Below are 25,253 nucleotides of genomic sequence, written 5' to 3'. Positions count from 1 at the left end.
AAATAGTAAAAAAAACATAAAATTATGGAGATACTTTGCTGTAAAAAGTATCAAGAACTTAATAAAACATCAAATCAGTTGTTGAAAATAACGGCAATAAATGTTTTCATATTTAAAAACAACAAAATGTTTTAATTGGAGCTTCAACATAATGCAGATTACTAACATACGAGAAAACACTCACGTACTCTCATCAGGCATAACATTATAACCACTGAGTGAGAGGTGAATGTCACTGATTATCTCTAACAGAAGAGAAGTAGGGGCAGGCAGGGAATAACTGAAATACAAGTTCAGGCCTGCTTCAAATCATCCACCATCATTCCTGTCCCCAAAAACCCAGAGACCACAGGACTAAATGACTTCACACCCATCACCATGACCTCTGTGGCACTGAAGTCCTTTGAGCGCCTTGTGTTGACCCATCTGAAATCCATCTCAGACCCATTTCTGGATCCCCTGCAGTTTGCCTATGGAGCCAACAGGTCTATGGATTATGCAATAAACATGGTCCTTCACTACACCCTGCAGCACCTGGTCAGCCCAGGAACCTACGCCAGGATCCTGTTTGTGGACTTCAGCTCTGCTTTCAATACCATGATCCTGGGCTCCGCTGCAGGACAAGCTCTCCTAGTTGAGCGTGCTTGACTCCGTCTGCAGGTGGATCATAGACTTCCTGACAGACAGGCAGCAATACAAGATGCACCAATGCAAAAGTAAAAAAAGAAAGCCTTGCAAAAGTATCTGTATGGAAAGTTTAGCTGACACTCAAATTCGTTGCTCAATTAATCGTCTTTTAAAATCGTTGTATATTAGTAGTACCTCCAGCGAACAAGCTTTAGTAAAGATGACTGTGGCATAAAAATACCATTAATGGATGTTTATTACAGGTGGCCAAACATTAATGGGCAATCAGCTCAGCTTTCTTTTATAACTAAGAAGCCTTGCCTTTTTTTTTCTTGGCTTGTAAAACTGATGCGAAGAGTGCACATAGTTATGAGTGTTTAAAAATGGCTAATGATGTTCTTTAAAGTCATTGAAGATGGTGTTCCAGATTTCATTTAATGTAAATGGCGACTTTTGATTTCTTTTCACAGTTTATATACAAGTAATTGCTCAACATTTTTGTTTTCTTGTAACATGTTATATTGTTTCATATGTATTCGAGTTCAATTTTTCTTATTTTGTTTCGCATGATGAAACGTAAGAAGTTTTTCAAAAAACAAAAATCAAGTAAACAGAATAAAAACTGTATAACTCGACCTTCTAACATGACACACTCATTTTATGTAAGATGGTGCAGATAAGGCTGTAAAGTAAATTTCCGTGGCTTTGTAAGCCTTAAAAATTCTTACTTTTGTTGTCTTTGGCTTTGAACACTAACTAACACATTTGCATGATAACATGACTTAAATGTAATCTGTAAAAAATATGTTTTCCCTGGACTTTCGGTAAAATGTATTTTGCAGATTATTTTATTAATGACGTGAGCAGTGTAGACATTGCTTCTGAGTGAGCATCCTACCACTGTCTAATAGGACTATGCACCGTGTAGAAACACACACTAACAAATATATTTGTGGCATCTGTGTTTTGGCTGCACTGCATTTAATAGCTTCTAGTTCAAAATGTAAAGTCTTTAGACTGGCCAAGCCTGAACAGGGATATCTTATTCTATCTCAGAGAATGTATAAAATACAGTTTCCTTAATTCTGTGAAAACAGGGAGAATTTTTATTTATTTATTTTTTGTTAAAACCAACCTAGATTTTCACAAACGTAAGAATATCTTTATGGCAACTGGTCAAACCTGAACTGTATTACAAAAAAAAACAAAAAAACGACAATATTATCTATAGGTAGATGAGTTGCCTTGTGTACATCACCATGGCAACAAGGGACAATCTAAGTTTACTTCGGCGTTGCTCCTTTTTGCACCGACGATTCATCTAAAACAAATAGATACTTGTCACTTAATTCATTTTGAAGTGAGATTTATTCGTTAAAGACCATGTCGGCTATTTTGTGCAGGTGGCTGAACCACAAACTCAGACTCTCTGAAACTGTAGGTAGGTGGAACTGCAAGTCTTCCTCATCGAGCTAGCTTAATTAGGCTAACGCTAACTTGATTACCTCAAACAAGTTGTGGGGTTAAAGCATGTCATACTTTTTTATGTTTAAAAAAAAATGTGACATTAACAACTGTACAGAGTTTGCTCAAAAATCAAGAGTTTGCTCTTGATTTTTGGTTTGAATGTCATTAGGTTTGACGCTAAGTTGATCTATATAGGTATGTCTGTGCTCAAAATTTATCATCATTAAAAACGTTTATGTCTGATTTCTGGTCTACATTCTCAGACCCCAGGAACTTTGCCAGGGATTTTTCTAATGGCTACCTATTTGGAGAGATTCTTCATAAATATCAGATGCAGGAGGATTTTAATATGTTTTTGAAAAACGAGTAAGTTGTGATACATGTGATTATACAGTGCCTTTGTCCTTTGAATGTTTTCACATTTGATCACATTAGAGCCACAAACTAATCTATTTTATTGTAATTTTCTGTGATAGACCAACACGAAATAGCACTTCCCTGTTCGCTGTGTTCAGACTCCCTGACTCGGTACAATAAAGTTTGTCTCTACCAGCTTGGCACATCTAGAGGCTGGAATTTCTCTCCATCCTTTCCACAAATTGCTCAAGCTAAGTCAGATCAGTTGGAAAGGGTTTGTGAACATATTTATTTCAGTCCTGTCAAGGATTCTCAATTGGAGTTAGTTCTGGACTTTGACTGGGCCAATACACATAGACACGATTTAATCTATTATATGCCATTGTAGCTCAGGCTGTACGTTTCATGTCATTGACGAGTTGGAAGCTGAACCTCCGCCTTAGTCTCATGTCTTGCAGCTTCTAACAGGTGTTCTCCCAAGATTGCCCTGTCTTTAGCTCCATCCATTTTTCCATCACCTCTGACCAGCTTGTTGTCCCTATAGAATGGAAGCATCCTACAGCATGATGCTGCCACCAGATATTTCATCGTGGGTATGGTGTGTTCAGGGTGATGTGCACTGTTCGTTTTCTGCCTCACCACGCATTTTGTTCATAGATCACTTTGTACAGTTTGAGTACTCATTTGACCAGAGTACCTTCCTCCACCTGTTTGCTGTGTAATCCACATAGGTTAAGTTGACTCAATCTTACTACATTTAATCAACTATTTTCACTTTAAATTTACTTATTATTAACTAATATATCCCAGAGAAATGCTTTTTGAGGACCTCTTACATCTTAAAGGAAAATCCTTCCTTTACACATACATACAAATAATTTATTCTAGGGTGGAATGGAGATATTGCTGTATTTTGCACTGGTAGATTAACTTTTGTTTTTTTGGATAACTTTATTTGGATTTGCTCTTTCAATAAATTTTCAACAATAAAAACAAACACCCTAAACAAGACGCTAAATAAACTCAATTATTAAACTAAAGTGATCTGCTTTTTTAATTACATATTCAACATAGCCATTGAGCCTGTTCTACATGTTCAATAAATGTATTTTTAAGACATATTGTCCTGCGAGTACCGTATTGCTGGAAAATATTCCTAGGGAAATGTTCACTTACAAAATGTTTCCGCCACAGAGTAGCAGAAACAGAAGGTTTAGGGATTCCAGTGCATAATGCACACACTTTATAATTAATAGCTAAGAATGAAGCATTCAGCCCTTCTCATGTTTTGAACTTCAGCTTCATCAAGATTATCAGTTAGACGGTTTATTTTAGTTTTCTTTGTTAAGCTCAGCTTCTCATCTACTGTCGCCATCATAATAAAACCAAACCCTCTTCTTAACCACAGTGAGAGGTAATCCTTTGCAGCCAGTCCTTTTTGCTGGAACAGTCTGTTGAGATGCTGTCACTTTATCTGCATTCTCTTGTCCAGGATTATCTGAAGTCTGCTGTGACCGACAAGACAGATAGAAGATGTTAACACCTACTAAAACTATCAAATATGTCGCTGCTTTTATTATTTGACTTTTTATTCGTTTTTCTGGGGATAGCCTATGTAACAACACACAGCAGTGAGGATACTACAGGTCCTTCTCAAAATATTAGCATATTGTGATGAAGTTCATTATTTTCCATAATGTCATGAGGAAAATTTAACATTCATATATGTTAGATCCATTGCACACTAACTGAAATATTTCAGGTCTTTTATTTTCTTAATACGGATGATTTTGGCATACAGCTCATGAAAACCCAAAATTCCTATCTCACAAAATTAGCATATCATTAAAAGGGTCTCTAAACGAGCTATGAACCTAATCATCTGAATCAACGAGTTAACTCTAAACACCTGCAAAAGATTCCTGAGGCTTTTAAAACTCCCAGCCTGGTTCATCACTGAAAACCCCAATCATGGGTAAGACTGCCGACCTGACTGCTGTCCAGAAGGCCACTATTGACACCCTCAAGCAAGAGGGTAAGACACAGAAAGACATTTCTGAACGAATAGGCTGTTCCCAGAGTGCTGTATCAAGGCACCTCAGTGGGACGTCTGTGGGAAGGAAAAAGTGTGGCAGAAAACGCTGCACAACGAGAAGAGGTGACCGAACCCTGAGGAAGATTGTGGAGAAGGGCCGATTCCAGACCTTGGGGGACCTGCGGAAGCAGTGGACTGAGTCTGGAGTAGAAACATCCAGAGCCACCGTGCACAGGCGTGTGCAGGAAATGGGCTACAGGTGCCGCATTCCCCAGACCTAGGCTACAGAGAAGCAGTACTGGACTGTTGCTCAGTGGTCCAAAGTACGTTTTTCAGATGAAAGCAAATTCTGCATGTCATTTGGAAATCAAGGTGCCAGAGTCTGGAGGAAGACTGGGGAGAAGGAAATGCCAAAATGCCAGAAGTCCAGTGTCAAGTACCCACAGTCAGTGATGGTCTGGGGTGCCGTGTCAGCTGCTGGTGTTGGTCCACTGTGTTTTATCAAGGGCAGGGTCAATGCAGCTAGCTATCAGGAGATTTTGGAGCACTTCATGCTTCCATCTGCTGAAAAGCTTTATGGAGATGAAGATTTCATTTTTCAGCACAACCTGGCACCTGCTCACAGTGCCAAAACCACTGGTAAATGGTTTACTGACCATGGTATCACTGTGCTCAATTGGCCTGCCAACTCTCCTGACCTGAACCCCATAGAGAATCTGTGGGATATTGTGAAGAGAACGTTGAGAGACTCAAGACCCAACACTCTGGATGAGCTAAAGGCCGCTATCGAAGCATCCTGGGCCTCCATAAGACCTCAGCAGTGCCACAGGCTGATTGCCTCCATGCCACGCCGCATTGAAGCAGTCATTTCTGCCAAAGGATTCCCGACCAAGTATTGAGTGCATAACTGTACATGATTATTTGAAGGTTGACGTTTTTTGTATTAAAAACACTTTTCTTTTATTGGTCGGATGAAATATGCTAATTTTGTGAGATAGGAATTTTGGGTTTTCATGAGCTGTATGCCAAAATCATCCGTATTAAGACAATAAAAGACCTGAAATATTTCAGTTAGTGTGCAATGAATCTAAAATATATGAATGTTAAATTTTCATCATTACATCATGGAAAATAATGAACTTTATCACAATATGCTAATATTTTGAGAAGGACCTGTATGTGGAGCTGATGGCTACCAGCAACTGTCCTGCCAGCTGGAGTGTATGAAGCTGAAAGGAAATGTGAAAAAGACCAGCTGGTGCAGAATGCAGCTGCCCGCCTTTTAACTGGTACACGAAAGAGAGAACACATAACTCCTGTTTTAGCCTCATTGCATTGGTTGCCTGTTCAATTTAGGGCTTGTTTTAAGATTCTTTTATCTGTTTTTAAATCTTTAAATGGTCTGGCCATGCCCTACCTCTCTGAGCTTCTTCAAGTACATTTCCCCTCCCGCTCACTCAGGTCAGCGGACCAGCATCTCCTGGACGTGCCAAGGATGCGGCGGAAACTCAGAGGGGACAGAGCTTTTCCTGTGGCAGCTCCAAGGCTTTGGAACTTGCTGCCATTACATCAGACAGGCCTCTCCACTGTCTATCTTTAAATTAGCTCTGAAAACCCACCTTTTCTCATTAGCTTTTGACGTAGCATGGCTGAGCTCACTTTATTTATTTTATTCAAGTTTCTTATAACATCCTGAGTATGTTTTACTCAAGTTGCTTATACGATATTTACGTGTTTTAAATAGTATTTTACTCTAGTTGCTTGTAACTTATTTTATGTGTTTATCATGTATGCTGTACATATTTGTTTAGTACTTTGGTCAGATGTGCTGTTTTTAAAGTGCTTATATATAAAGTTGGCTTGGCATGGCAAACACCCAGAATGGTCAAACTAGCAGCAGATTGTTCCACCCATTTCGAAAGTCTTTAGAACACAGTCTGTGATCTGAAATATTTAATTCATTACAAAATATGCCTTAGACAGGTTACAGCTTTGTGAAAAGTAAAAAAAAGTTGGACATTATTGTTTTTTTTAATGACTTACACCTTGGAGCCCAGCTTGGAAAAAAATGTCATGTCAGACTTGGACTAAATTATTTTTCCCTGCTTGAAGATTCTTCAAAAATACAGTTTGTGTTTGTAGGATCTCTTCTAAGATGGCTGCACAACTCAAAAACTTAGTTTAAAAAAAAAAAGAAAGCCCTGTAGAATTATTCAGCCCAAGTCTGACCATTCTATATATTTTAGGTTTTCCAGCAAGTGTCCTGCAATTAGTAAAGATTAACTTATCTTTTGTTTTAGTTCGTCCATCGCCAAAGAGAACAACCTTTCACGGCTTGAGCCGAGTCTTAATCTACTAGGAATCTTCTTCGATAAGAAGACAGCTGGAGACCTGATGCGGGAGGTGCATGGTGTTGCCACAAGCCTTCTTCACCAGCTCTATGTTGCACTTGAAGAGAAGAACAATACAGGAACCAGTCGCACAGCGATGCAGCCCACAGTGAAGGCTAAGCTGCACAAAAAGGAGCATGAAATCTACTCCTATGTAAGAAAAATAAAGAGATGTGTGTACTATTTGCAATTTCAGTGGTTAGAGGCTAGTGTCTGTGGCTAATATGCTTAAAGGTCTGTTGTTTGTATGCCTTTTAATATTTCATTTCAACTTAAAATAATAAGACTGACAATGAAAATTGTGAAATAAACCTTTTAAAAGTATCCTTCCTTTTATACAGCACCTTCCTCAGTTGGTAAAACCCAATGCAAACCAGAACTTTCGGAAAATGACTCAGCACTATGCAGATAAAGGCCACCAACTAAAGGATTTGTCTGAGGTGGCCCAACCCATGCAGCAAAAGAAGACACTTAAAGTCCGAGATGAGAAAAGAATGCAGAAGTGTGAGGAGGTACAAAAACTATGGAACACAAAGTACAATATTAGCACACTTCTATTCAGTTTAGCCCAAATATGCCAGTATTTGTGGAGAAAATGCACACAGACCCTAGATGCTTGATAATGCCATAATCATGTGGGGAAATATGTATCCAGGTCTGTCGTCAGAAGCACGATGACTCAACTGGTAACCATACGGAGCTGCTGAAGCAACCTCCCTGCAGTTTAAATCTCAGGAGAAAGAAGAGGCAGGAAGAACTGAAAGAAAAACAACTGCAGGTTTGATCAAATACAAGCATTTCCATGATTGTTGTTTTTATTCTGCAAAAGGAATGTGAATAGATTTCTGATATAATTGTTCTGCATTCAACTGCTTTGCTTGTTCATATGGTCCAGACTGAAATAGCTAAATTTGAGGAGAAAGAGCATAAACTTGCTTCTTCTTGTTTGGTTTCCTTGTCAAGGTAAGAGAAAATGGAACTTTTCACAAAAACAATATTGTATTTATTTGATGTTATTTTATTTAAATAGTTATGTTTGTAGAGTTATACACTTTTATGTTTATTGCTTTCAGCTCCAGGGATCAACCCGTCCCTGCAGATTCTTCTCTTGGTGGCATCAAAAAAGGTAGTGGAGTCCCTGGAAGTCAAAACAAGCTGATATTACAGTCCAATAGTAAGTATATACAGGGCATCCGACAGCGACTGAAGGAGAACGCTGTGGCACAGGAGGAGAGACAAAGAAGAGTAGACAGATTTCTGATGGAGCAGGTCAAAGCTCTTGAAGCTCAGCAGGTAAATCTTTGTCAAGTTGTGTTCCTAACAGGAACACATACTTACTATGAAGTCTGTTTCTTTGTCGTAAGAATTTCAAACTTCCTATCTGGTCTTATAGTGAATTTGTTTCAACAAAACTTTGATATCCTCACTTACCTTGTCATATACTGTCTATGATTTTAAACCTGGATCAGTTAAGTAATTTCCTCCCTCTTCTTCAGGAGGCGCAGCTCGAGGACCAAATGGTCCGTCGTCTGATGCGTCAGACACAGCAAGAGCAGCGTTTGGCTGAACAGCTGATGCAGATAAGTCGGCAGAAAGAGGTGATTCTGGAGAACCGCCTGTTCAGAGAGCAGCAGTACCAGGAGCAGACAGAAAGGGACTTTCAGCAAGCCCTGGACAGGGAGGCGGTGAGAACAGCATTTAGTCATTCTATGGGTGGTTTCATTGGGATTTATAGATTACAATACTAAAGTAAGAACTCATTATCATCTAAATTAGTCCCAGCAACAGCAGGAAGAGTTTGCCATGCTTTCTCTGCTAAATCCTTGCTTCTCCCTTTGCATGACGCAGGTTCTGGCTCAGCGTGCTAAATTGGCCCGAGATGAAGAGATGAAAAAGGAGCTTGAATTATGCAACAGGATAGCTGCAGAGCATGCTCAGAGCAGACACAGAGAGCACTTTGACAACTGGTTGGATGTTTTGGGACAGATAGTGGACTTGGCAACCAAAGTCGGAGAATATCGCCTGCTCACAGGGAAGTACGTAACAGGCTCGCTTTTAGAAGTGAACAAGATACCTAGTATTGCCAGTGGACTACACATTTTTTTACAAATTTCTTTGTAACCCCCAGTACAATACAATGACAATAAAGACAATTTTGTTCTGTTCTATTCTATTCTATTTTCAAATTTACCTGACCTGAAGTTGAATAAATATTTATGATCTTAACTTTGCACTCAATTTCAAATCTTACATGTATCCTTGTTAGTCATGCTCACCCAAATTCCTAATTCAGTGTGAGGCAGGTTGATGACCTTGGTGGTGTTTGTTCGTTTCATAAAACACAGGATGTTTGGAAAATGAGCATAAACTGCACCAGGCATAGGCCAGTTACTACCGTCCTTTTAATGAGTCGCCAGAGAAAGTGTCTGAAGGAACAGAGTTTTCTCCAGCTATATCAAGCATAGAGTAATGCAGCACTGCCATTTTATGATTTGTCTTTTAAATTTCCATATAAATTCTATAATACTGTAAAACCACTGTGGTTTTACTTGAGTGTAGTTTACTATGAGAATCTGATAGCAGTCCATGCTTACACAGCACCACACAGACCAGCTCAAAATTCACTTTGTCTACAGCATGCAACATTTATCTGCTGTTATCTAGCTTAGATGTTCACCTCTTTAAAACATGAACAAATAGAATTCTATTAATTATACATTTTTCTCTTAATTATTAAGTTTTTAGACTTTTTAACCTGTATAATAAAGGAATCCATTCAGATGGTACAGTGCCTTGCAAAAGTACTCGGCCCTCTCTAACTGGTCAACCTCTTGCCACATTTCAGGCTTCAAACATAAAGATATAAAATTCAAATTTTTTGTGAAGAATCAACAAGTGGGACACAATCGTGAAGTGGAATGAAATTTATTGGATGTGTCAAACCTTTTTAACAAATAAAAAACTGAAAAGTGGGGCGTGCAATATTATTCAACCCCTTTACTTTCAGTGCAGCAAACTCACTCCAGAAGTTCAGTGAGGATCTCTGAATGATCCAATGTTGTCCCAAATGACTGATGATGATAAATAGAATCCACCTGTGTGTAATCAAGTCTCCGTATAAATGCACCTGCTCTGTGATAGTCTCAGGGTTCTGTTCAAAGCACAGAGAGCATCATGAAGATCAAGGAACACACCAGGCAGGAGATACTGTTATGGAGAAGTTTAAAGCTGGATTTGGATACAAAAAGATTTCCCAAGCTTTAAACATCCCAAGGAGCACTGTGCAAGCAATCATATTGAAATGGAAGGAGTATCAGACCACTGCAAATCTACCAAGACTCGGCCGTCCCTCTAAACTTTCATCTCGAACAAGGAGAAGACTGATCAGAGATGCAGCCAAGAGGCCCATGATCACTCTGGATGAACTGCAGAGATCTACAGCTGAGGTGGGAGAGTCTGTCCATAGGACAACAATCAGTCTTACACTGCACAAATCTGGCCTTTATGGAAGAGTGGCAAGAAGAAAGCCATTTCTCAAAGATATCCATAAAAAGTCTCGTTTAAAGTTTGCCACAAGCCACCTGGGAGACACCAAACATGTGGAAGAAGTTGCTCTGGTCAGATGAAACCAAAATCGAACTGTTTGGCCACAATGCAAAACGATATGTTTGGTGTAATAGCAACACAGCTCATCACCCTGAACACACCATCCCCGTCAAATATGGTGGTGGCAGCATCATGGTTTGGGCCTGCTTTTCATCAGCAGGGACAGGTAAGATGGTCAAAATTGATGGGAAGATGGATGGGGCCAAATACAGGACCATTCTGGAAGAAAACCTGTTGGAGTCTGCAAGAGGACTGAGACTGGGACGGAGATTTATCTTTCAACAAGACAATGATCCAAAACATAAAGCCAAATCTACAATGGAATGGTTCACAAATAAACGTATCCAAGTGTTGGAATGGCCTAGTCAAAGTCCAGACCTGAATCCAATCAAGAATCTGTGGAAAGAGCTGAAGACTGCTGTTCATGAACGCTCTCCATCCAACCTCACTGAGCTCCAGCTGTTTTGCAAGGAAGAATGGGCAAGAATTTCAGTCTCTCAATGTGCAAAACTGATAGAGACAAACCCCAAGCGACGTGCAGCTGTAATTGCAGCAAAGGGTGGCGCTACAAAGTATTAACACAAGAGGGCCAAATAATATTGCACGCCCCACTTTTCAGTTTTTTATTTGTTAAGTAAGTTTGACACATCCAATAAATTTCATTCCACTTCACGATTGTGTCCAACTTCTTCTTGTTGATTCTTCACAAAAAATTAGAATTTTATATCTTTATGTTTGAAGCCTGAAATGTGGCAAGATGTTGACCAGTTAGAGGGGGCCGAGTACTTTCGCCAGGCACTGTACAATATAGAAATCATGTTTTGATGTTGCTCTGTAGTTAATGAATTTTGTTTCAAGTCTATGATCTAATTTCACTCACAATTTAAAGTATAAATGTGCCTCTTGAAGTTTGTTATGCTGTCGTTTCCAGTCTCGCTCCAGAGAAGAAGAATAAAGAATGGAAGGAATTGTTCCTGAAAGGTGTTCCCCTTTATGAGCCAATAAGAAACTTTCAGCCAGAGCCTGCATTCTTCACTCCATTAACCCCCTCAGAGTTTCAGAAACAGGAGATACTCAACAACCTGGACTATGATGAATACACTGTGAGTCTGAAACTTTACTGAACTAGCTTTAAACGCAGGCGGTGTGTGTTCTGCAGAAGGTGGTGCACGGCTTGTTTTTTTATCAATGTAAAGCTTTTTTTCAAATCTGCTTTATTTTTCAGAATATGGTTGGTGAGTGGGCGTGGCCAGAGGATGCAGAGGACACAAAATTACCACCGAGCACCAATGACATTCTTGCATATGTTGTCCAACGCCTTAGAAAAATGGCTCATCCATCCATTGTGGAATCGTCTGCACCTTCAGTTCCTCGATTTCGTATCAAGGCCTGCGTCCTGGGTATGTTTGGCTCAGGCAAGACCAGCTGCCTGTCCAAGATTGGTGAAGGTATAAAATCAGAGTTATAAATAAAGAAGTTTGTGCAATAAAAGTGTATGGCCCTTTTTGATTTCTACTTTACTTAAATCACTGAAACACATATAGTTGATGTTTCATATGCTTGTTTTTGTTCTTCAGCACTCGGCGTCTGTGTGTTATTGACTGACACACTGGTTGGCGAGGCCCTGAGGGCTTTTAAAGATGCAGAGCAGGTAAACTATAGTTTTGGAACTTTACTCTCATACGTCTTTTTAACCTGAAACTGATTTACCGCTAGATGTCTTTCTTGATCCAAGTTCAAAGCTTAAAACACAGTTTTTTTGTTTGTTTGTTTGTTTACCAAAAATATAGGTTATAGATCAGCAGGAGGAGGACAATGTACAGCTGCATGCATCCTCCACATCTGTGCAGTCAGGTGGTTTACTGAAGCTGTCATGGTTCAGTTTTATTTTATTATGTGCAGTGCCTTGCCAAAGGTTTCCTACCCTTGGAACGTTTTCACAATTTTGTCACGTTACAACCACAAACTTAAATGTATTTTATTGGCATTTATGTGAGAGATCAACATGTAGTGTATAGTTGTAAAGTGGAAGGAAAATAGGTTTTCTGTTTTATTTTTACAAATAAAAATCTGTAAAGTGTAGTCTGCGCTGTTTTCAACCCCCCATTTATTCTATTTCCTCTAAATTAAATCCAGTGCAACTAATGCTTGGTTCACACGACAGGATTTTTAAACCGATTTTCGACCCAGTCTTCCTCTTCCGACATGCCCCGATCATTGTAACGTCTCTACAGATATTATTATGAGATATTCCTGCTGTGTTTGGTGTGTTAAGAGTTATCTAGTCTGCTCGGAAGGACGTCGGGACCGCTCCGGCCTCAAATCAGGGATATTCAACATGTTGGATTGTCTTGGCCCGATATCCTACCGTGTTGGGTGTTCCCAGAGGTCAAACAAGCACACAGCCTGTTGAATGTGATGTGTAGCCAGTCAGAAAGCAAGGTGAAGGAAACTCAGAAGGGAATTACTCTTATGTTTCATCTCGAGAAGGTTTGCGAGATTTCCCGTCTAACATCTGAATGTCAGTCAGTCATTTTCTATCGCTTATTCCATACTGAGTCACGGGGGAGCTGGTGCCTATCTCCAGCAGTCTATGGGCGAGAGGCGGGGTACACCATGGACAGGTCGCCAGTCCATCGCAGAGCAACACACAGACAACCACACACACACTCATTCATACACCTAAGGGCAATTTAGAGTGACCATTTAACCTAACAGGCATGTCTTTGGACTGTGGGAGGAAGCCGGAGTCAACTGATCATTTTAAAATCCTACCGTGTGAACAGGCATAATTGCCATCAGAAATCTCTTCAGAAATCACCTGTGTGCAATTTAATGTTGTGTGAATGCAGTCTGTGAAGGCCTCAGAAGTTTGTTAGAGTACTTAGAGAAAAACAACTGTTGATCATTATTTGCCAGAGGCGATATAGGAAACATGTGGAAGGAGGTCTGTTGGTCAGGTGAGGCTAAAACAAAACATTTTGGACATATCAAACACTCTGTGGGGTTGAAAACACACCATCCCTACTGTAAAACATGGTGGAGGCAGAATCATGCTATAAGGAGCCTTCCATAATATTACACTACATTGTGTTTGGCTTTCTCATAAAATCCCAATAAAATACATTGACGTTTTGTGATTGCACTGTGACATTTATTAAAGTTCTTCTTCTTTCGGCTGCTCCTCAGGGGTCACCATAGTGCATCTCCAGCCTCCATCTCACTCTGTCCAAATGTTACACTAACCATCTCCATGTCCTCCTTCACTATGTCCATTACTTTTCTCCGGGGTCTTCCTTTTTTCCTCCCGCGCGGCAGCTCCATCTCCCACACCCTCTTTCCAATGTATCCACTATCTCTTGTCAGAACATGTCCAACCCCCCTCAACCTTGCCTCTCCAACTCTATCTCCAAACCACCCAACCTCAGCTGATCCTCTGATCTGCTCTTTTCTAATCCTGTCCATCCTGGTCCCTCCTGATGAAAATCTCAGTATCTTCAACTCTGCCACCTCCAGCTTAGCCTTAGTTCCACCGTCTCCAACCATCTACCACTGTGGGTCTGACCCCTGTCTAACATACTTTCTCTTTCGAGACGTGTTAAATAATTCAGGGGGTATACATGCTTTTGCCTGGGACTGTAGTAAAAATTGTGTTCTTGGTAGTGAAGCTGCCTATTTACCTTCATATTTTACTCTATGTTGATATTTCTTTCTCAGATCTTAACAAGCAAGAAGAAAAAAGCAAATGTGTTATCAAGGTGAGTACTGAGGGGTGCTGATAATAAACTTGTAATTCTGCTCCTTTATACATGAGACACTTTGTATTGAACTCGTTGGCATTCTGAGGATTTTTCTTTTACTAATAACATGACAGAGACTTTGCCAAGATTCTGAGAAATAAATTGTAAACAAATTTGTTGCTAGCCTGACATCTGTTTGTATTGAAACATAGTAATGTTCACTTTGTGTTTTTTGTTTAAGCGGCTGTCCACACGGGCAATGCTAGGAGCAGCAGCAGAAAAAGAGTTGAGGAAAGGAAATGTCGTTCCAAATGAGATGATAGTGGACATTTTAGTAGAAGCAATCAGGTAATGGTGTATAGCAAATACCATTTGACTAAACTTTCCTCATTGTACCATATGTTATCTGGCCCTTTTATTGTTTCACATAGAACTGAACTAGATGGCAGAATCCTACTGATACAGATAAACATCAGCCTCATAAACACTGAAAACACTGAAACAGCTGATTTCTTCTCACAAGTCATGTTCCAGCTCAGGCAGGTTGGATCCTGGATGGCTTTCCATATAACATCACTCAGGCCCATATGCTGGAGAAAGCTTTGGGTGGGTCTGTGGATGAAGGAAATGACTTTGTAAGCAACACGTTAGAACATGCTGCTGATCCAGATCTTCCCATTCGTCCACTACCTCCTCCACCTGTGCTGGACTTGGCTCTCCTGCTGGATATACCCGATGAGTGCGTGGTTAGACGGGCATACAGCCATGGGGGTATGATGCTGTGATTCACGCTTTGTATTAAGAGGAGAATAAAGTTGTTTTTTGGTACTCATGTAGTCATTTTCTTCCCAAACCATCTAAAGATACTGCTGCTGCTGCTGCTACAGCCTCTCAACATGCAGACAACACCATGTATTCTGGACAGATTACACCCAGGTAATACAATGTAATCAGGCAGGAATCCAGATCCTACATGACCGCAATCTCAAGGTTTTTACTTGATTTCTTCTTAAAGGATTGCAGCTTTTCACGATTCTTGGCCAGAGCTAGAAACGTGGTTTGGTGAAAAGCAAAACATTTTGGTTCGTCTCAACGCTGATATGGAAGAGGAGAGGCTTTATAACGCAGTGGAGTCTGTCCTGCAGCAAGTTATTCAACAAAAGCATGAAGGTGGCTTTTCTTTTGCCTTTTTAGTATTCATGTGTAACAGTTAAACTTCCTGATAACAATAGAACAATTAAAAGGATTTAATTCGACAAAACCTCGCTAGGCTGTGTAAGCACAAAAATATATATGTATGTCTGTATTTGCTAACATGTTTCACTGAGAAGAAACAGTATTTACTCTGAATTTTGCTATACGTTCTGTCATTAGCTCCTGCCAATCCTCTTGTTGAAGATGTGTCGTTAGACAGCTCAAATGCTCAGGACATGAGTTCTGTAGAATCCTGCAACAGCGATGAGAAGGGGAAAGACCTAAGTGAGATTTTAGTTTTATTGATCTTAACACAAATATTAAGACACGATTTGATCAGCTGTTTTAAAGTTGCTTTGTGAATGTTTTGTGTGATGAATAGGACATTCTGCAAATGTGTCACCTTCCTCTATATCTGTTGAGGGGTCCAATGGAGGCAACATGGTCCTACCTGAGTCTGCTTTCTCAAGCTCAAGCTCAGTCAGTCAGCTCTACGTAAATAAACCCCTGCCTCAAGTAGGACAGAGTGCCTCTTCTATATTTTCACGTTTTCTTTGTTTTATGAGGGTTTAGAACACCTCTTAAACTGTGTTTTCTCTACAAGATTTAGTTGTGTCTCTTGCATAAATGGCAACTATTAAATTAACTTGTAACATCTACTGTGCCTTGCAAAGCTAATTATAGAGTTTCTTTTACATTTTGTCATGTTACAGCCACAAACGTCTGTGTATTGTGTTGGGATGACTCACACAAACTTGTGCTGAATTTTGAAGTTGAGGGAAAGCTGTGATTTTAGCTGCATGTCTTTCATTCTATGTCTTCACCAACTTTACGCTTCATCTATAGACTGAGTTTTTTGTCTTATCTTTTTACGGAAACGTTCAAGCTTGGCCAGATTTGATTCAGAGTGTCTGTGAGCATCAGTTTTCAAGTCTTGCTACCGATACCTATTTGCATTTAGGTTTGGACTTTGACTGGGCCATTTTAACACATAAATATGCTTTGATCTAAACAATTCCATTATACCCCTGGCTGTATGCTTAGGGACATTGTCCTGCTGGAAGGTGGACCTCTGCCCCAGTCTCAGGTCTCTTGCAGCCTATAACACGTTTTCTTTCAGACCTGTATTTAGCTCTATCCGCCTTCACATCAGCTTTGACCAGATTGCTGTGCCTGCTGAGGAAAAGATCCCCACAGCATCATGCTGCCACCATCGTGTTTTGTCAAAAGGGTGATCTACATTGTTATTTTGCCACCACACAGGTCCAGCTTCCTGTATCTGCCTGCATCTGTAACACTTCTTATAACTTTCTTTCATCATGGCACGTAGGTTGGTAGGTTTGCAGGGGTGGCATAGTCTTTTCATTTTCAATGAATTAATTAAACAGAGCTTTGTGAGATTTTTAAAGCTTTGGACATTATTTATAACCTAATCCTGCTTTGGACTGGTCCACAACTTTATCTATGACCTGTCTGCTGTGTTCCTTGGTCTTCATGGTTCTGTTTGTTCTCCAACAAACCTCTGAGGCTTCTAAAGGGCAAGTTGATTTATTCTGAGATTAATTTACATGCAGGTGGACGCTTGTTTTGAATAAGGTAACTTCTGAAGGTATTTGGTTCCACTGGATTTAATTCAGGGGGGTATTAGAATGAAGGCACCAAGACACCACAATTTTATGGTATTTATTTGTCAAAAATAATACTGAAAACTTTTTTTGTTACATGCCATTCACATAAAACCCTAATAAAATACACTGACGTTCATAGTTTTAATGTGACAAAATGTAAAAGACAGATGTGAGTATTTTTTAAAGACAATAATGCTGGAGTCTCCTACCTGTATTTTATGTCAGAGTTAACTTTGATCTTTGCCCCATTTTGCTATTAGTACCAGTTTGTCTTTCCCTGCCCTTGACTTTTCAGTTCATTGTTCCTCTTCTTATCTTTCTCCAGCAGGTACCAGAGTACCTGTGTTCACACTGGGACAATATCTGTCAGTCTTACGTAAACAACATAAAGCAAGTAATGCAACAGATGCGTTTTCAGCGCACTCTTGTTGATCGCCACCTTTTCAACATCAGGTATTAAGTTTAGCCTTTTGGTTACTAGGTTTTACCACTAACACCAGGTGCCCATCTCTGTTTTTTTCAATGTTGAAAGCTAACAAAAAGAGATTGTTCGGTTAAACCTTTGGCTACACTTCCCACCAGGAGCAGCTTATGGCACGTTTTTACCTCTCTTGTTTCTAGATTTTGTTATTTGCTTTTGAGATTGAACATAAAAGTTGATCTCCTGCTTGTTTAATGTCAGAATAGGGTTACAGATTATCTGTTTTCTAATGCTGGGGTACAGAAGGATTGTTGAAGTGTATATTAATATTTGCCGTTAATATAAATTCCTATAATTTTATTGTAAAACTGTGATACCTGTTCAGGGAAAGATTCGGCCATTATCTGGGTCGCCCTGACTTGAAGCAGGAGTTAGTTTCTCAGTGGCAGAAGACCTTCAACAGCATACCAGACGATATGAGAGAAGATGAGGAGACCAAAGCAGAGCTTCATCTGAGGCTGGATGTAAGAGTACTTTGTTGTACACTGTACCATGTATACTATGAAAGTAAAAAAAATGTATTATGTTTCTGTCTTTAAAAAATAAATAAAAAGACTGAGTGGCTCTGACGTGTTTTCAGGAATTGCAGGAACGCCTGTGGGGCATTACCGACAAGCGTAGAGAGGAAGATGAGCAAGAGAGGACAGCTCTCATGTGTGATGGATGGCTGGAGGAGCAGGCAGCTATGCTCATCAACCACCACTCTATGATAATACAGGTAACTAGCCAAAATCTGTGTCGATGTTTGGCTGAGTGATTTTTGTTGCCCATTGATAGTTTACAGTGTGACATTACAAAGCGTTAAAAACTAAGCGTTGGCTTGGTTGTCACGTACAGGTAGAGCTGAGCCGTTTCCGTGAAACACTCAGTACCCTGAGGGTCTACTACTGGAGCATGCACAGACAAGGACCGCTTGAGTCAGTCTCCAAAACTTTTAAAATCTCTCTGCAGAAAACAACTGGAGCTGAAGATCAGGAAGACGCGTAAGAACCTTGATAATGCAACGCCTTGCAAAAGTATTCATACCTCTGGAACCTTTCCACATTTTCTCAAATTATTACCAGAAACTTCACCGTATTTTATTTGGATTTTATGTGATAGACCAGCACAAGGTATTGTATTTTTAGAATTGTCAAGTGAAGGCAAAATGATAAATGGCTTAATAAAAATCGGAGAAGTGTGGTATGCATTGGTATTCAGCCCCCTTTACACTTACACCCCTAAATAAAATCCAGTGCAACTATTAGTGAACAAATAGCATCAGGAAGACCAATGGACCCAGCAGAGGGGTCATGCATAGTAGTTGAAGTTTAAAGAGGGCTTAGGTTATGAAATAATCTCCCAAGCTTTGAACATCTGACAGAGCACTGTTAAGTCCACCATCCATATGCATAGTATGGTAAAAAAAAATTAAATATGGCTGTTTGCCTATAATGACAGGCTGAGTAACAACAGTACTGACCAGAGAAACATTCAAGATGTCCATGGTATATCTGCTGGGGAAAATGCATTGAATAACGTAGCTGCAGCAAGACAAAGCTTAAAAAGGTTTAAATCATATCAATACTTTTGTACTGCATTAATATTAACCTAGTTATAGAAATGAAGACAAGCCTCATTTCTTATTAAAGGTTTATGAAAACTGATTAAAAATGTGTTTCGTTAGTAAGGATCCATTGAGCAGAGGGTTGCAGGACCAGATGAGTGATAGAAAGGACAAAGAACGAAAACAGTAAGCAAGGCCCACAAAGACACCAAGAGTCCTCTGAAGTAATCTAAACATATTGTGATAAATACTCTGAAGTACAACATGATGTACGCTTGAGTTGTTTTCTACATTTTTAGGCATCCCGACTCAACAAAGTCAACCTCTAAGACGGTGGACCAGTCTCCGTCAGAACCTACCAAGGTCAGTTTTACTGTTACACTTTATTCTGACCCATGTTCACAGTAGTTAGTGATTGTTTTTGTTGTTTCTTCAAGTCATCGCAGGATAAACTTCTAGCTGACTATGAACAGGCTTTTCAAGCCATCAGAGACATGGTAATGATCTTTTTGTGATGGTGTAAGAGTTATCTTGAAGAGTCTTAGAAATGTTCTGTATACAATGCAGTGTCTATCTTTTTTTCATTGGTGACTTTTGCTGGCCTTTCAATTGTGTAGATGTCAGCAGAGGTCCAGCAGATGGAGACAAAGCAGCAGAATGAGAGTTTACAAGAAAAACAGAAAGCAACAGAGAAGGTCTCAGAAAGTGCAAAAAAGGCTATGAAGGAAAATCAACCACCCACAAAGCATGCAGGCATGATATTTAATAGCCGTCTAATTGTATTTTTCCTTCTGTATGATGGTCTTTAACTTTCCATATTGTTCTCCCCCCTCAACCAGATAACGCCTCAGAGAAGACTCAGAAACCTACAGAGAACACTCATGATCAGAAAATTAAACCGAAAATACATGTAGAATATACAGCTGCTCTGACTCATGAGGGTATGTACATAAATACACACACTGATCCTAAAACACATCTACTCTACATGTCCTACTAACAAATAGTCAAGTGGTGAGCTTTACGTTTTCGTATCTGTTCATGTGTGCCGTCGCTCTTATGCACCAAGATAACATTGTATCGTGTGTTTTTATTAGTCGGTGTTTGGCTGGGTAATTTCCTGTTTTCATGTAGAAAATTCAGCAAAGGTTCGCCTTGAGCTCGTGAAAGGTCACGGTTTGATGATGGTCAACTCCCTGCAAAGCAGAGCGCAAGAGACCTTTACCAACATGGGGAAGGAGTTTCAAGCATGTTATCTATCAAAAATGAAGTGGTATGATTATATAAATATCTGTTCCTATATGCTGTGGTGTAGTTAGACCATATGTGTAAATGTACTGCAGCCTTTTAGATCAAGTGCCTTGCAAATGCATTTATACTGCTTGAAATTATCCTTATTTTGTTAGATTACAACCACAAACTCCAATTTATTTCGGGGGGATTTGGATATACCAAAATAAAAGCAGCAGATCAATCCATTATCTGAAAATAAAAGTAAAATTGCACAGCTGCAGACCTAAAAGGCAGACTGTACAGGAGAGCATTAATCAGAGAAGCAGCCAAGATGCCCATGGTAACTCTGGAGGGACTGCAGTCTTATAACTAGTTTCATGATAACTATCTAAACCGTACATGTTCTGTCCATACAAAGATGGAGCTAAATTCCGGGTGATCCTGTAAGAAAACCTGGTCCAGGAAAGGTCCAGTCAAAGACCAGATCAAAATACAATTAAAAATATCACAGATGCTCTCCATCCAATCAGACTCAGCCGTAACTATTGTGCAGTGAAGAATGGGCCAACATTTCCCTCCCTACCTGTGCAGAGCTGGTGAAATAGCTAAAAAGACCTGCAGCTGTAACTGCAACAACAATCGGTTCAAGAATACTGAGAGAGGGGGACTGAACATAAAGGTACACCACACCTTTCCCATTTTCCCTCCACCATACAATTATTCGCTACTTTGTCCTGGACTATCCCATAAAATCTCATCAAAGTGCAATGAGGTTTCTGGTTGTAATAAAATAAAACGTTTAGGGGTTATGAATGCGATATAAGACTTTTTATACATGCATTGTGCACAGAAGAGATTCTACATGTTTTGACTTTTCTTTGTTCAGTATTGATCAGCTATCAGAAGTGGCTCACCACCACATAGAGGCTGGCGCTAAGCTGCAGTACGAGCTGGTGTTGGTTAGTAAAGCCTTTCAGGGAATCTGTTTAAAATTCTCGGGTGCTGCACTGCAACATTTGAGTTTGTGTCATATTTGAGTTTTCATTTCTTTACTACAGGATAACTGTGACTTCTATTTGAATGGAGACTGTCAACTGGTTCCGGATGCTTCTCCTGCCCCCCGTCCCCCTCCTGTGGAGATACCAAATCGGTCCATACTGACAGTCACTCAGTTGGAATCACTCCAGTGTCAGCTGTCTAACATTGCTCCATCAGGTGCATGTGTGCACCAGAGACAAACTGAGCTGTTACTGAATTCATTCTTCTTATCAGTCCACTCATAAATCCTTTTTGCTTCTTTCTGTCTTGTAGGCCTCATGTCCAGTACTGGTTTCTTTGTTTTTCTCGAACATATGGTTTCTAACAGCCTGGGCAGAAACATTGGGCCTGAGGTCTGGATGGATCTGAATGAAACGCGGGTATTTAGCCGGTTAAAGATATTTGAAATAATATTTGATTATTTTATGTTTCATTTAGATTTTTCATTTCAAAGTGTAGCGGGGACTATAGAGCAGATTTCCTTTTGAATAAGAAATAAATTGGATGTCTTATCTTCTGTCCTCAGCTGTTAGAGGTGGTGTCTTTGCTAACTGATGAATTTGAGCTGGTAGACTGGCGCCGCTTTCTGCTCAGTGCTGCGCTCCCGTGGCCACTTCCCTCTCTAACACAGCTTTTGGATTTGTTGCAACAGTTTAAGGAGGCAGATGCTGATGACACAGGATATATAAACGCAGGACAGTATCTACAGGTTAGGATCTATCCTGGATTTAGATTTTATTTTTCAAGAACCTTGTGTGATTTAAAACGTGATATATAGTTAAAAGTTGTTGCACAAATGAGTTTTATATGTTTGCTCACCTTTTCTTTTCCATTGACGACAGATAGAGTTGTGGTTTTCTAGTGAAAGTGTCCAGAATGTTCCTGAGGACCCCTCAGAGCCTCTGCCCTACAACCGTCTAGCCAACCTGCGGAAGGTAACAGAAATATTCAAACCCTTGAACTTCTTCACATTTTGTTACCTTTAAACTACATACAGACAAAACTTGACTGTTTTTTCATCGGGATTTTATGTGACAGACCAACATAGAATTTTGAAGTGGAAAGAAAAGATGCATGATTTAAATTTAAAAATGAGAATCAATCAATCAGTCAAAAAAGTGGCGTGTGAAAAATCTAATTTCTCTCAGGAGTCCCTCAGTCAGTAGATCTATTCCACCTGTGTGTAACCTAACCTCACTATAAATGCAGCTTCATGAAAGATTGGTAAGAAGGATGCCATTGTTCAATGAAAGCCATGAGATGTTTGTTACAATCCATGTCAAGGACACAGAAAACGTGGGAGAAGGTGCTCTGGTCTGATGAGACCAGAATGGAAACTTTTAGCCTACATGTCAAACACAGTGTGTGGCAGAAACATGAAAATGTCTTGAAATCACCATCCTCATAGTGAAACATGGCGGCGGCAGCAGCATCATGACGTGGGGATACTTTCCCCTGTCCTGGCAACACTTATTGATTTTCACTGGTGTTCTCCATCCAGTCTGACTGAGAATTGAAAAGGTTGTGAATACATTTGCAGGAAGTGGAAATGTACATTCCCTAAATGTATGAAATTATCTCCTACTTTTTTTAAAGTAACGACACTTGTTTTACTAATTTATTATTGCCTATTACACAAACCTGGTGGAACTTTTGTCTTACGTTTAAATTTCAGACTAAAAGACCTAAAGACTGAAACAATTATAACTGATATTTTCTTTTCTCTTGTAGTTCTTCTTCCAGCTGTTTGCAGACCCTTCCTCCTCTCCTCCTCAGCTGGATTATGTGTCCATGCTCCAGTACTTTGCAGCCGATCCTGACCCCAGACAGGGTTTTATCAGAGCACTTAGTGTGGAGTTGGGACAACATCTCCAGGAGTCTTCACAGAGCCTCCTCGTAAAGGTGAGCATATAAAAAAGAAAAGTGAATAAAATCCAACCCAGTTGTGCTTGGTTTCTGTATAGTGCGTTGTTGTTCTCAAACATTATTTGCTATGTGCCATAATAATTTTAAAAACAAGCTATTTTCATAAACTGACATGTATGGTGTATAGTCTCTGCCTAGCATAGAAGAAGCCACAGAGCTCACATCCTTCAGGTTTCCTGAAGACTACACAGAAGAGGAAGCCCCGTTTTCATCTAGCGATGTTTTTAAGGATCAGGAAGTTTCGATTTCTGCTCTCCTTAATGTTGTCTGCCACAAAGTCAGCAAGATGGAAGGCAGCACCCCCCTTCCTCCAGGCTGCTTGAGTCAGGAAGAACACAAACAGGTATTTCCTTTTGGAATTAAGAAGTGCATTTACCAAGTTACTAATATTTAAGTCTAGAAAAAATGTATTTAATCACAGCAGCATTTTTTATCACAATTCATTTTACATTCATTTAAATCAAATGTATTGGGAATTACCCAGAGAGCAATGGTAGACCTCATTTAGCATCTCCAGTTTGATTGAAGACTAAATTTAACCCAAACTCTACAGAGCGGTTTCAGAACAAACCAGCATGTAAAACATGCAGAAATCACAGTTCTGTAAATACTGCAGACACACCAGAGAGCAACAGTTGGGATTTTATCACAGACTATAAATATTGTGGTTGAATGCATATAAAACAAACCCTCGCCACAATTTAGAGGATAAAGAGGGGGAGCGTGCTGAGGAGACTGAAGCGTTAATGAAGCAGAGATGTGAAGTCCAAATGCTCCATCAGGATTTTGTGCCTGGCTGTTTAAGCAGGTTTGTCCAGAACATAAAAATGTTTTGCCCTGGAATACGTGTGATGATGTCATAGTGTCTGTTCAGGTTAGCTTCAGCAATAATGTCCTGACTTCCATGTCCCAATAGCAGAGATAAAGTGTTCAATTTCAGGGATACCCCAAGTTTCTTTCCATGTCCTGTAAAATGTTCATCCTGTAGACTTGAGTCTTTGGACAGGAGGAGACACAGTGTGTATAGGTTCCTATTAAGATTCTATTGAGGCAATAGTTACTGATTTATTTGGTGGCTTTTAGAGGTCAATCTGGCAAGTTTTCAATCTAAAAATGCTCACTAGGAATTGTTTATTATCTTTATCGTTGAAGTTGTCTCTCCTACTAATATGTTTCATCTTTGCCATCCCTCTAGAATCTTGAGAACGTGTACAGTGAGCTGGGATATAAGTCGGATGAATCAGTCCCGTTCTCTGTTCTTTCCAAGCATCCTTACACCCAAATGCTGATGGAGACTTCAACACACTTCCAGCTTGTTGTAAGCTTCTGCGAATATTTCTGTATTTTTATTTCTCCTGTTCTTCTCCTGAACCATCTTACCCAACATTTAGTTACATGGTTCAGCAGCACATGCATTAATCCTGTCGCACCTGCCTTGCAAATTTGTTGTCTTATTTTAACCAAAATGATCAATATTAATACGTTAACGGTCTGTTTCTCTTTGTCCTTCAGAACATCCTGAATGCTACTGGTCCATCAGGGTGAAAAGGAAGCTTAACAGTTTTTGTTTAGTCTTTACATTGTTATTAAATAAACAGAAATTGCAAACATACCTGGCCTGAGTAAAGTGATTTAAACTGAACTGAAATTTGGGGTTACATCATGTTTGAAACAGTTACACATCAGTAATGGGAGAAATGACCTCCCTAACTTGCCTTTTTTCTTCATCACGCACTCCTGCAGTTTTTCTTAGTGACTTGCCTGCCTAAAACAAACAGCCTTATTAGGGCTCACAATGAGAACATTGTCCAGGATAACCTGCATGTCAAGCTGATCTGCCAGTCACAACCGACCAGACTACATGCAGCCGCTAACAGAGTCCATTCTGCACCGTGTTTTACTGCTTTAGAAAAGTATGACAGATATACTGCATATACTGTACAGCATTAAACGAAAATGCTTCAATCTTGTTCAAGAAGTTTTCA

At 39.8% G+C, this 25,253-nt stretch overlaps 1 protein-coding gene across 7 annotated transcripts; it reads left to right on the top strand.

Moving 5' to 3' along the window:
• Positions 1-1,867: 1,867 nt before the first annotated feature.
• On the top strand, positions 1,868-24,880 carry spef2 (sperm flagellar 2). 7 transcript variants are annotated; one of them, XM_047390749.1, is made up of 40 exons: positions 2,030-2,068; positions 2,358-2,460; positions 2,571-2,706; positions 6,787-7,030; positions 7,218-7,388; positions 7,532-7,654; positions 7,772-7,839; positions 7,950-8,169; positions 8,373-8,561; positions 8,725-8,912; positions 11,414-11,585; positions 11,708-11,930; positions 12,060-12,133; positions 12,273-12,336; positions 14,200-14,240; positions 14,464-14,570; positions 14,746-14,993; positions 15,086-15,158; positions 15,238-15,392; positions 15,597-15,701; positions 15,799-15,932; positions 17,370-17,497; positions 17,851-17,989; positions 18,106-18,243; positions 18,363-18,508; positions 19,192-19,257; positions 19,371-19,434; positions 19,509-19,568; positions 19,689-19,824; positions 19,911-20,012; positions 20,206-20,344; positions 21,191-21,263; positions 21,363-21,519; positions 21,616-21,722; positions 21,869-22,051; positions 22,185-22,277; positions 23,074-23,244; positions 23,396-23,611; positions 24,464-24,586; positions 24,781-24,880. In XM_047390749.1, the coding sequence occupies exons 4-40, from the start codon at positions 6,881-6,883 to the stop codon at positions 24,811-24,813; spliced, it is 4,779 nt and encodes a 1,592-aa protein (XP_047246705.1). In that variant the 5' UTR covers positions 2,030-2,068; positions 2,358-2,460; positions 2,571-2,706; positions 6,787-6,880; the 3' UTR covers positions 24,814-24,880. The 7 variants fall into 7 exon arrangements, with proteins under 7 accessions (XP_047246702.1, XP_047246701.1, XP_047246703.1 ...); XM_047390748.1 differs by having other exon boundaries at positions 2,571-2,725; XM_047390746.1 differs by lacking the exon at positions 2,571-2,706 and having other exon boundaries at positions 1,868-2,068; positions 15,799-15,911.
• Positions 24,881-25,253: the final 373 nt, after the last annotated feature.

The sequence above is a fragment of the Girardinichthys multiradiatus genome, chromosome 18, assembly GCF_021462225.1.
Source record: "Girardinichthys multiradiatus isolate DD_20200921_A chromosome 18, DD_fGirMul_XY1, whole genome shotgun sequence".
Lineage (NCBI taxonomy): Eukaryota > Metazoa > Chordata > Actinopteri > Cyprinodontiformes > Goodeidae > Girardinichthys > Girardinichthys multiradiatus.
Note: the sequence above shows the minus strand (reverse complement) of the source record. Positions and strands in the feature narration are given on the sequence as shown.

Bases quoted from the DNA above. Each gene is read 5' to 3' on its own strand.
- spef2 (XM_047390744.1), top strand. From the start codon at position 2,011: ATGTCGGCTATTTTGTGCAGGTGGCTGAACCACAAACTCAGACTCTCT. The intron at 14,571-14,745 runs GTAATGGTGTAT...TCTTCTCACAAG, and splicing joins ATTTTAGTAGAAGCAATCAG to TCATGTTCCAGCTCAGGCAG. The intron at 18,244-18,362 runs GTAACTAGCCAA...TGTCACGTACAG, and splicing joins ACCACTCTATGATAATACAG to GTAGAGCTGAGCCGTTTCCG.